The 12,502-nt window shown below is 47.5% G+C and overlaps 1 protein-coding gene across 3 annotated transcripts in view; it reads right to left on the reverse strand.

The window, feature by feature from the left end:
* nup153 (nucleoporin 153) overlaps positions 1-12,502 on the reverse strand; it is a 51,436-nt gene that overhangs the window by 152 nt on the left and 38,782 nt on the right. For 2 of the 3 annotated variants that reach the window (XM_080788018.1, XM_080788016.1), the window contains exons 16-22: positions 11,835-12,038; positions 6,596-7,480; positions 5,557-6,190; positions 4,755-5,038; positions 2,991-3,203; positions 1,262-1,487; positions 1-44 (exon numbers count right to left, since the gene is read on the reverse strand). The exon at positions 1-44 is cut by the window's left edge and continues 152 nt beyond it. In XM_080788018.1, coding sequence (XP_080644144.1) covers positions 1-44; positions 1,262-1,487; positions 2,991-3,203; positions 4,755-5,038; positions 5,557-6,190; positions 6,596-7,480; positions 11,835-12,038 — 2,490 coding nt within the window. The remainder of the gene's footprint in view (positions 45-1,261; positions 1,488-2,990; positions 3,204-4,754; positions 5,039-5,556; positions 6,191-6,595; positions 7,481-11,834; positions 12,039-12,502) is intronic. The other variant, XM_080788017.1, reaches the window with a different exon arrangement.

A 12,502-nucleotide genomic window follows, 5' to 3' on the forward strand; every position in this document is an offset into this window, starting at 1 on the left:
TCTGCTGTCCGCCCGGGGAGGCCGTGAACGACGACTTAGTCGCTCTGGGGAGAGAGAGAGAGAGAGAGAGAGAGAAGAAAACTATTATCATCAACTAACACAACACTATCATGCCCCACCTTTCTAAACTAAACTGTGCTGTATATATGCTGAACATAACCTGCTGTGAAGCCGTTCACAAGACGTTGACATAACATCGACATGTACAGATGTTACTATCGTTTTTTTTACCCATCGATGACGATTGCCCTTTCTTGCACTCTTTATTCTATGTGTGTGTGTGTTTTTTAGTGGCGCAACCACTCCCTTACAGAGCTATTTGGGTGGGTGCTGGGTGGGTGCGTCTGAGCGCGAAAACAGCATGGTTATTCCCCCCCCCCCGTGCGCAACCTAACACACACAAATGAACTGTATATATGGTGATTGCGGGTGTGCCAGTACAGTACAGTAGAGGGTACCGTAGAGGGACCCCCACACGTCATTTCTCAACCGTTTCGGACGCAGGGCAGCTCGCCGGAATTTGGCCGGCACGCTGGGTGCGTTCCCCCCCCCCCCCTCTCCATTGGATGTTCTTACCAGTGTCCTTAGGCCTCACTCAAACCTAAGACATACACAAGACACACCTGTGTCCTGTGTGTCATGGCCGCCTCAATGGGGGGCGGAGGGCAGAAGACAGCCAACAAGGTTGTGTCATGAAACCATGTGACTCCCATTGGAAATGCATTGAGGCGGCCATGACACACACACAGAAGACACGGGACACAAGTGTGTCTTGCGTGAGTCTTAGGTGTGTGAGTGAGGCCTTGCTCCTTACTACCTCGTTTTAGAAGGTGAATGATCAACGATAAAAAAAATATATATAAAAATCCAAATTGGAATTATTAAAATAAATCGACCAAAGTTAAGTTTCCGAACCTTTTGTGAGGAGTTTTGTATTAAAGTTGTAGACAACGCCACATCACGGTGTCGCGACATTCGCCTAACTTTACACTAAGAAAATCCAGAGATAAGAGTGTGTGCACAAAGTTCGGCATCGACCGGGTTAACGGTGCCAGAGATTAGCGGGTAACGGACGGACGGACGGCGTGCCAAACATACTCCTAATCTAAACTCTCCATGGCTTTGACCAGATGGACAATGTTCCGTCTTCATTTCTGACATCGACGAGCACTCTCGTTTGGAATATTAACACTTCTAGAGAGACTAAAGTCTGGCACTCTAGCACTCTAGCACTCTACCCGGCCAAAAGATATCAACTCACCCGATATTGAAAGCAGGCGGCTGGGCGAAGCTGAAGCCTCCTGGCGCAGGGGGCTGGGGTGTGACGGAGGGTGGGGCGCCGGGGGCCGGGGACCCCGCCGGTCCCCCCCCTCCGAAGGCGCCGGGGGCCGGGGACCCCGCTGGCCCCCCTCCGAAAGCAAAGACGCCCGCCGTGCTGTTGGAGGACGCCCCGAACGCACTGGCTCCTCCGAACGCAAAGCCTCCACCTGAACACGACAACACACACACACACAGAGAACACTGCAGGTTTAGCGTCGGCCATTCGTGATTTCTAGAGAAATACATTTTTTTTCAATGTAGGCCTTTTATCAGACGCTCTTAATCCAGAGCGATTTACAGTAAACAAGAACACCTCATGGTAAATACATCACGTACATATAAATAGTCATCAAGGATCATAAGCAAGCTAAGAAGGTGGAATATCATTATATACATTATATATTTCAGTAATATATAATGAAACAATGAAAGACAAGAGAGAACACAATAAATCTTGCCACAATAATTGTGTAAATTATTTTTTTCCCCCACCCTAAAAACATGATCATCAGGTCTTATTGTTATATATATATGTGTGTGGCTTCCATGATCACACAAACACACTATTCATAAGGTCTAACACACTGAACTCTATGTTCATAGTAAAGTTTAAAACAGCACAAAATCTCTACAAGGCAAGGCATAAACTACTACCAGGAGATATTCAGAAATTGTTCATGGAAAGGGAGGGGACATAATAATATGAACTAAGAAGGGAGCTGCATTTCAAACAGCTTGGTGCTCGCAGTGGAGTAAAGCTATATGGAATGGTTTACCAGAGAATGTCCAGCTGTGCAATCATTTAATTCTATTGAAGAAAAGGTACAAGATATGGCTTTTGGAGAAATACAGACATGATAAGTGATGGATAAGTGATGTGTGTAGATGTGTATGGTGTATGTATATATGCATGCATGTATGAGTGATATATATATGTAGGAAATTAATACTGTGTTTGGAGGTATAATAATTAATTTTCGAGGGCAATTACTGAATAATAATAATGTTGAGTGACAATGGAAGGAATGTGAATGTAAAAAAAAAATTGTATCATTATATAGGGGGATTATTCATTATGTGAGTTTAAAATATGTTAGAGAAAATATGTACAAAGGATAGGCATGAATAAGCTTTGAGCTTCAGCCTAAGCCTTTTCCATCAACTATAAGAGAATGTGAATATTTTTGGTAATGATTTATGTTACACTGTTGAATTGATTGAAATAAACTAAACTATATAAGGAGGTATCATTTTTTTCCAAAAAAGTGTACAGTATTTGTTAAAATGTTTTTATGTGGACACGCCCACCAGTTCATTAAGTATGCCTGGTTTGCCTGGTGGGCGGTGATCCACCTGAACTGAAGCCGCAACCACAGCTGTAGTTGTATGATAAAGGGGGAGGGGTTGATAGTGTGATGTCACTATATTACTGTTCATTTCATTGGCCCGTCTGACCGTCAATGGTTCAGCCTCCAGGAAGAAACCCTAAATACAAAGTTAATAATACACCATTGCACATAAAAACGACTCCAGGGCGTCTAATGAAGTACGGTCACCTCAGACACATGACAAACTGGAAATATACAAAAAAAATGTGGCACTCCCTCTTTAACTAAAAGGTGTACAGTATGTCAACAACAAGGTGTATCGTTAACAAAAGGCCAACCTACTTGGAGTGGAGTTGGCAGCCGCACCGAACACTGGGGTGGACTGCTGCCCAAACACGGGGGTGGCGTTGGGCTTGGCCCCGAAGGACGGGGTCTGCGACGCCCCGCCTGTGAACGGGGACGGGGCCTGGGACTCGAACCCTGAGCCGAAGGAAGGGGCCTGGCTCGCCCCGAACCCCCCGGAGGGGGCTGGGCTGAACACGAAGGGAGACGGGGCTGCAGAGGACACACACACACAGAGAGAGAGAGCAGTTAGATTAAAACCCATTTTAGACTATATCTAGAAAAACCTGTGTTTCCATATCAGTCATTTTCAAACATTTTCATGTGAAAGACCCCCAAAACTAGATATAATTGGCCGTCGACCCCCCATCTGAAAAATACGTTGTTCCAGGTGTTGTACATGTTGTTTGGAAGTGCAAACGAGCGCTCAATGTTAAACCCCCAGCTGCACGGTCATGCATCCACGGGTCCGCCTGCAGTTCACGCTCCAGCCACTAGGGCCGAGTGCTTCAACGCTGGAGAGCCTCACTGGGGGCTTGAGGAGGAGCCCTCACTTCCGCCTCATCGCGTACTCATGATCAGAGAGGCAACGGTGTGTCCACACGAGACAAACCAGCTCCTCGCCACTCGCCCTATACACACTTGCCCTCGATATGCGCGTACACGCGAGGCTGCGCCATATTAACCTGAGGGCCACATTAAGTGATGGTGGGGGCCCGCATGTGGCCCGCGGGCCACCAGTTGCCCATGTATGAGTTACATTATTGTTAAACATCCGCATTGCTTACTTTACAAGAAGTGCACACAATTAGAGGATGTATAAGAATTGTTATTTCGATCAATTTGCTTGCCTGTTAACTCTCCTAATGGTGCCAACATCAATACAGCATGGAATTGTGGACAAAATATTATTCAACGACAACAAAATATTCTTTCGTTTTTTGGGGTTTGAGAGGCTAAATCTCATCGAAATGGTGGCTGAAAAGGCTGAATAAATGTGATTTTTTTAAAGGGTTAAAGGGCCACTTCACCCCTTTTGCAACCAGATCTTATTTTAATGATGTTTTGGAGACAAGAAACACTTTCCTGGGGTTTTTGGGAGACAAGAAACACTTCCCTGTGTTTTTTATGTGGGTAATATGTGTTTTTTGGACTCCATGATGTCATGGACACTGGGCTCACTTATTTCCTGGACTACAGCCCTCCCCCTATCCACAAGGAGGAGCAGTGGACCAAAGCATTATGGGAATTGTATTCCACGAAGGAAGTGAGCCCAGTGTCCATGACATCATGGAGCCCATGGACACTGAAATATCTAAAAACACATATTACCCATGTAAAAACCCCAAGAAAGTGTTTCTTGTCTCCCAATCATCGTTAAAATAAGATCTGGTTGCAAAAGGGGTGAAGTGGCCCTTTAATAGAACAGGCAGACTCTTCACATACTAGAGCATGTCTGAAATAATTGTCAGAGCTGAAATCGACGTGTAATGTTAAGAGACCACAGAAGTGAACCTTTCAAGCCCGTTTTCTCAACTCTCTGTTTTCTGCAAACCATTAACATTAAACATAAGCCATATCTCCAAAACTGGTGGGTCAAACTGAACAACCAATATGTCAATTTGAAGCTACGATTCCCTACTTTCATACGACATGAAAAAAAACGAAAATAAAAAAAATCCAATGGCAGACCCTCAATCAAATGTGGTCACAAATAATGGGCCTCGACGTGAAATGGGTCGAAAACCACAGTTTCAGACGTACCTGAGGACGAGGCGGCGGGGGGCGGGGCCGCGCTTCCAAACGAGAAGGAGGGCGGGGCGGCGACGGCGGGAGCCGCGGCCGCGCCGAACACGAAGGGCTGGGAGGGGACGGAGCTTAGGGAGGGGGCGGAGCTCAGGGAGGGGGCGGAGCTCTCCTGACTTCCCCCGAAGAGGAAGCCTTTGGCGGGCGGACCCTCGCTGGAGGAGGAGGAGGAGGCAGCCTGGCCGAAGACGAAGGCGCTGCTGGGGGCGGCCGGGTTAGTGGTGGAGGAGGAGGTGGTGCTGCTGGCAAAAAGTAGGTTATTGTTGTTAACGAAAACCAACGAAATAACGACGACTGAAATTGAAAACTCATTTTTCGTTAAATGAACTAAATAGAAACTATAATTTAAAAAAAAACACACAAAACGATAATTAGCTGAAACTGTATTGTTAGTGTTAGTTAGTGTTTGCAAAACTAACTACAACTAACTGTAGACAAAATGGCCTCAGTTTTAGTTAGTAACACTTTAGTAACACCAACTGAATATAGTTTTAGTAAATGATGTCGTTTGTCGAGTTTTTATTACAAAATAGGCGTACTTTCTCTGACCTTCTTGAATCCTGCACCTGACTAATAATAACCCCAAAGTATGAAAAACTAACACTAAAAAACTAAACTGAAAGTAAGCGTCGTCACAGAAATTAAAAACTTGCAAACCCGCTCTAAGAACAAATGAAAACTAACAACTAATTAGAAGAAAAAAATGTCAAAACTAACCAAAACTAAAGTGTAATGTTTAAAAAAAAAAAAAGGTTCTAACCTGCTTCCGAACAGACTCTGCGCCGGGGCCGCTGTGGAGGAACCGGTGCTGCTGCCGAACAGACTGGGTGTCGCCGGGGCAGCGGTGGTGGTGGTGGTGCCGCCGCCGAACAAACCAGCAGCCGGGGTGGAGGAGGAGGAACCGGTGCTGCTGCCAAACAGACTTGGTGCTGCCAGCGCGGCTGTTGTGGAGGTGTTGCTGCCAAACACCGGGGCGGCTGTGGTGGAGTTGTTGCTGCCAAACAGACTTGGTGCTGTTGTGGTGGTGGTGGTGCTGCCAAAAAGACTGGGTGCTGGAGCCGCAGTCATGGAACTGGTAGTGCCAAAAAGACTGGGCGTCGGGGCTGCGGTGGTGGTGGTGGAGGTGCTTCCGAAGAGACTTGGAGCCGGGGCGGCTGTGGTGGTGGTGCTGCTGCTGCCAAACAGACTGGGTGCTGGAGCCGCTGTGGTGCTGCTGCCAAACAGACTGGGTGCTGGAGCCGCTGTGGTGCTGCTGCTGCTGCCAAACAGACTGGGTGCTGGAGCCGCTGTGGTGCTGCTGCTGCTGCCAAACAGACTGGGTGCTGGAGCCGCTGTGGTGGCGGTGGTGGTGCCCATGAAGGAGAAGGCGGGCTTCGGGGGGGCAGCCGCAGCATCTTATTGGGAGAAGAAAAAGAAAAAAAAAACAAGATCGTGAGGCCAGTGCCAGTCAAATGGGCGAAATACAAATACCACAGTGGAATTTATTCTCCAAAAAAATAGCAGAGATAGAAGATCTACAAGCTTTTACAGCACATCACGTGTCGTAAGCCTAAATAGCAGATCTTTCAAGCTTTACAGCACATCACGTGTTGTAAGCCTAAATAGCAGATCTACAGGCTTTAAACACAGTTACATCATTAATGGCAATTATTCATCGCAAAGATTGCAGTTAAAAACGTTCTGAAAAAATATATATTCGAAATTTCGAATATATATTCGAAACACATTTCACGAAAATAAATAATAATAGCAGGCCTACAAGCTTGCGAGTATGATCATTCTAGAGGAGCTTCTCTGACCTGTGGCACTCTGTCCGAAGGCGAACGAGGGCTTGGGGAGTTCCGTGGCGGCGGGGGCGGCGGCGTCCTTGCTCTTGTCCGCCGGGTTGCCGAAGGAGAAGGTGGGCTGGGCCGCCGCCGCCGCGGGCTGGTCTTTGGGAGGGTCCGGCTTGCCGAACGAGAAGCCCCCCCCCGACGTGGCGGGCGCCACCGCCGCGGCCTCAGCCTCTTTGCTGGCGGCGCTAAACGGGAAGCCGGGCGCGGCGTCCTTCTTGTCGGCCGGGTTCCCGAAGGTGAACGAGGGAGCGGCGGCGGGCTCTTTCTCCGAGGATAGCGACCCAAAGGTGGAGCCCACCGACGGGGTCTCTTGGGGGTCGCTGGACGACGACGACGACGACGACTCCTCCACGACGTCGCTCTTCTCTTGAGAGGAGGAGGGAGCGTCGGAGGAGGAGCCGACGGCCGCGGATTTCTCCTCTTCGGGTTTCGACAGTCCGAAAACGGGCGCGAACGCGATGCCGCCGCCGCCGCTCGCTCCGAACTTGAACCCGGAGCCCACTGCGGCGGGCTCCGAACTCCCGTCGTCGTTGGTGGAGGAGGTGGTGGTGGTGACCCCGAATTTAAAGCCCTCGCTGGAGCCGCCGAACTTGAACCCCGACGAGCCACCGCCGCCACCACCACTACCACTACTACTGTCTTTGTTTGTTTCCGACGAGGAGCCTCCGAAGGCTGTGCCGAACTTGAACCCGCCCGCCGCGGCGGACGGCGACGACGTCGACGTCGTCGAGTCCGAGGAGGGAGCGCCGAACTTGAAGCCCGTGGAGGAGGAGGTAGAGTCTGAGGAGGAGCCGAACTTGAAGCCTCCGGAAGTCGAGCCAGACGTGCCGAATGTAGACGAACCAAAGGCTGTACGAGACGAGGCAAAAAAACACATCATGTTAAGATATTTATTTTTACTTTATTGATAGTATTAAGTGAAGATAGACAGGAAAGAGGGAGAGAGAGAGAAGGGGAGAGAGACACGCAGCAAAGGTGGTCATGAACGGGACTCGAACGCTCGACACGCCGTCAGGCCCAGAGCCTATTATGTGGCGTGTTGCGCCTGGACCGCTAGGCCAGTGGGGCGCCACCCGACTAGATTCCTCGGACGTCGAGCGACCATTTTATTTTGAAGTATCGGTCTGAAACCGAAGCTTGTGTTACTCTGAACCAATCGGAGCGCCGCATCCCTTCAGGCTATGGGACGTTAGTAGCTCCGCTAGACACCGTTTAATAGTGAGAGACACTCCGGTTGCTACTACAGTACTACGTATACGTGGCTTATTCCTAACCTGTGCTTTCGGATACATGTCGCAGCGTGCCGATTACGTTTAACCCATTCTGACCCGAGATCAGATTCATACGAGGTTTCCACTGGACACACACTGGTCTGATGAACCCATTCTGACCTGAGATCAGATTCTAAAAAATGTCAGTCGTTCTTCGATTTTTCAAAAATAGCAGACCTACAAGCTCGTAGCGCGCCACTCGGTGGCGCGCTATGAGCTTGTAGATCTGCTATTTTTCAAAAGCTAAAGCATAACATGATGCCAACACCAAAATGGGTTCCCGTTCAGAATGGGTTAAAATGAGTAATGCACCGTCATCTTGAATGAGATTGGAGATGTAGTGAAATCGCTTTTTGGGGCATTTTATTTTGAAGTTTCAGCCTCAGACGGCAGGATCTTAGTTTCTGAACCAATCGGAGCGTTGCATCCCTCCAGGCTATGGGGACGTAGGTCCGTTTCATGCACGACCACGTGCACACACATGCACAGTGGTTTGTTTACAAGTGACAGAGACCTGCAGCCAAGCTAGGGGGTTATCTCTAACCTGTACACAACCTATATTTAGCGTGATGATTAAGTTTAAAAGGAGTAACACACTGTCTGGAGGATTTCTGTAAATCGGTAGCAGCTGTGTTTTGACGGACGCGCAGGAATGGGACTCAAACGGGTGAGTTTAATTTCTATTGATGTGTATCTCTACACGTCATCACGCAGCACGTTTTCATTTTAAGGAAGTAATTACATTTAAATTTGTATGGACTTTTGACACACACACACACACACACACACACACACACACACACACACACACTTGGCATCTATTGTTAGGTATGACCATATGATGACCACCATGCTCTAAAAGTGTGAAAAACATATTTTTCATTTCACTACACCTTTAAAGTAAGACTAGTTCTGTAATCAAAATCAAGAAGAGCAAAAGCAAGATCATTCGGGCCACGTTCAGTCATCACGCAGCACGTAGGAAATCTTGACAGTTTTCTGAAAACCCCGTTTCTATGTCAGTGGTTCTCAAACCTTTTCATGTAAAGGACGGCCAACATTATTTGGCCGTGGCCACCATCTCAAAATATGTTGTTCCAGGGACCGCCCAGAAGCAAAGATATGAATTTAAAAAGTTTGCACCGAAAGAATATATATTCAAAGATGTGCGCCACATTTTCATTCATTCATAACGTAATGTTTAAAACACCCCAAACAGCCCAAAATGGGTCTCTAGCAGTGATTCTCAACAAATAAAATCAATGCTAATTTAACACTGAGAGTGTAACAAATGGAACCATCATTTAGCTGGGGGGACCCCCTGGAACTCCCTCAAGGACCCCCTGGGGGTCCCCGGACCCCACTTTGGGAACCACTGCTCTAGAAGGTGTGTAAAGACAGAAGAGAAGAACAGAGCACTGAAGTGTGACATCACAACCACTAGAGGCCGCTGTCGCCCTGGGTCAGTTATTTGTAGTCCTAAAGAAGTGTTACAATAATCAGCCGGGCGATTTCACTCAGATGGACATGAACTTATGAAGCATCAACAGACCGTGAAAATGTACCAATTTATCCGATTCCATCCATAGTTTTAACACAGACGTTATAAACTGTGACTCGTGTCATTGGTTGAATTAGAGCTCGACAGACTTCTTTTGTTTAAAGTGGGGAATTTGGTATAATAGTATTCTTTTTATTGGCCTGAAATATTGTCTATATACATACATTCATGAATCCACTTGCTGACCGGCTGTCACTATCTTTTTATTTTTTTATTAACATCCTATGGCAGGCAAAATAATTGTCAAAAATGTCAAACTTTCCTTATGCATTAAGTAGCATGTGACATGTCAAACTAGGGGGTTTTCATGATTCTGAATCCCTTCCAAGCATTAGTTTTGCACAACAAAAAAAACACTCTAAAAAGCTAAAAAGAGGTCATGACAAATGTGATGAGGTCAGCACAAAAGTGATGAGGTCAGCACATTTTGGGCAAGTGGCTATGGCCGTTTTTCCCACCCGTCCACCTCGACTGCCGGACTTTACTAACCAACACAAAGAAATGTGATCACATTAGACCCATCCTAGCTGCACTCCACTGGTTAGTTTTAGAATAGATTAAGACTTTACTGATAACTTTTAAAGCCAGGCAGGGACCGGCACCTATAGCTATATCAAAGCCCTGCTGCCCCCATTGAACCAGGGGCAGGGCGCTGCCTTAGATCCTCGGGCCTTTCTGTGTGGAGTTTGCATGTTCTCCCCGTGTCCCCTAGGGTAGGTACCCTCACAAAAAACATGCAGTAATCCTGGTCTCTAAACTGCCTCCCCCTGGCCAATCGGGGCGCCTGATGTAGGGGAAAGGAACCGGTTGGAATAATGTGTTCCTTCCACGCGCTATACGTCAACCTGGACACTCATGCATGAAGGAAGCATGAGGTAAAGTCCGTTGCTCTCCCCTTGTCCCCCATATATGGGGACTAGGTTGGTGGAGGGTGTGTAGAGCCCATAATTAGCATTATGTTATACTTTAGCTATTGAAAGAAAGCAGCTCTACAAGCTCGTAGGAGCTTGTAGGTCTGCTATTTTTGAAAAATCGTGAAAATGTGGCACAAATCTTTGAATATATATTATTTCAGAGCGAACGCTTTTCTTATTTCGACGTCATGCCTACATGGGTTAAAAAGGTGCGATTACATATCGATTCCGACTCCCGAGGGTCACTATTCGATTAACACGCCGCAGGGCAGTCGCAGATTAGTTCCGCCCTTTTGCTCCGGTAAAAAAGAAAATATACATCATCGATTTTTGACATTTGTGCATCGATCAATTATCGTCCATGACGGCATCGCGATTAATTGGACAATCGATTTGTTTACAGCTACTCTTGCGTCCGTCGACATAACTTGACTTCTTCTTTGGGGAAGCATCGCGGCCAACGCGGCGGGGGTTGCCTGGCACAGGCACCTGAAAGCCAGCTCTGATATTTGGCCCGGGGCATGTTCACGTGAACACAAGCGCTGTTTCGACACCACAATGTCGCCTTGCCGTACACATGGGCTACATGCACGCTGAAAGCCGCCCTGGACACTGACGACGACAGGTGTGACACACTGAACAGCTCCATCATAACGGAATGCTTATCTGTCGGGGACTCGGGGTGGCCAGTTTTCTTAAAGATGGAGTGCCACAATTTTGGTATTTTTCCAGCTTTTCATGTGTCTATGAGGTAACAGTACTTCATTAGACACCATGGAGTCTTTTTTTTATGTGCAATGGTGTAATAACTTTGTATTTAGGGTTTCTTCCTGGAGGCTGAACCCTTGACAGTCAAACGGGCCAATGATATAAACACTGATAGTGTGACGTATTACTATTGCACGCACACACCTCCCCCTCTATATATTTTTTTAAATACGACAACCTCTGTGGGCGGAGCTGCCTGCCACATACACACGTGTGAACTGAACGGCACAGTTTGTTGCTCTGTGCCCAACTGTGTGACAGATTTTCAAACAGTCATTTCACACATTACCAGTGTCAGCAGACGTCCATTAGATTGTTTTTCGTTAGATTGGAACTTGGAAGCAAGTAGATGTTCACGTCGGGTCCTCAGGATTAATCAAGGAAACCACAAGCCAGCCTTATACCTGCTCTGCTGCTCTTGCTGTTCTCAAGGAGACAGGAGTTCAGGTTGTTTCTTTTATAGTCACAGTGGCCGGGCTTTGATACCGAGTGTAGTGTCACAGTGTGCATTCTTGTTGGCTGTTGTATAGTCAATATGCATTAGAAGTATCTGTTGTGTCACGCTGGAAGGCATGTTGCCATTGTCTGGCTATTGCAAGCGACTCGGGCTGGTTTTCATAATAAGTAACTTGCAGGTAAAAAAGAAAGTACTTTGCCTTCAGTGAGTTAAAAGAAAAATGGCGTTTTACCTTTAGTCTCCTGTGCCGCCGCGGCGGCTCCTGGTCTGGGCGTCTGGCATGCGACGCAGGCTGCGTCGGCAGCCTTGTTCTGCACGCAGCACACGTCACAGTCCCAGCATCCCTCTGGCTTCTTGAAGCGCTCCCCGAAGCCCAGCAGAGGAGCTGCGGCGCTGGGGGCCGATGTCGTCGACGATGACGACGCCGCCGTTGCTCCTGTCGCGTGTTTAGGACAGAACAGTTAGGCTTCACTCACACGTGCACAACAGATTGTCGTTTAGCTGATGCATGAGACCCGTTGACTGATGCAAGCTCGCAATTCATTTCCAATGGGAGTCACATGGTTTGACAACATTTTTGTTGTATGAGGGGGGATGGGGGGGGGGCAGTCGAAACACAGCCGAAAGCCGTACAACAAAAATGTTCCGACAGTTATCTGACATGCCTATATGTTTCTGTATCAGTGGTGCTCAATATTTCATGTCAAGGACCCCAAAGATTATATGCAATTGGCCGTCGACCCTCATATATGTCAAATATGTTGTTCCAGGGACCCCCCCCAAGAAGCAATGATTTGAGTTAAAAACGTTAGCTGAAAGAATATATATTCAAAGATTTGCGTCACAATTATTTTCAAATATAGCAGACCTACAAGCTATGAGCTTGGAGATTTGCTATTT

Source organism: Protomyctophum bolini (assembly GCF_963924005.1).
Source record: "Protomyctophum bolini genome assembly, chromosome: 17".
In the NCBI taxonomy this organism is placed as follows: domain Eukaryota; kingdom Metazoa; phylum Chordata; class Actinopteri; order Myctophiformes; family Myctophidae; genus Protomyctophum; species Protomyctophum bolini.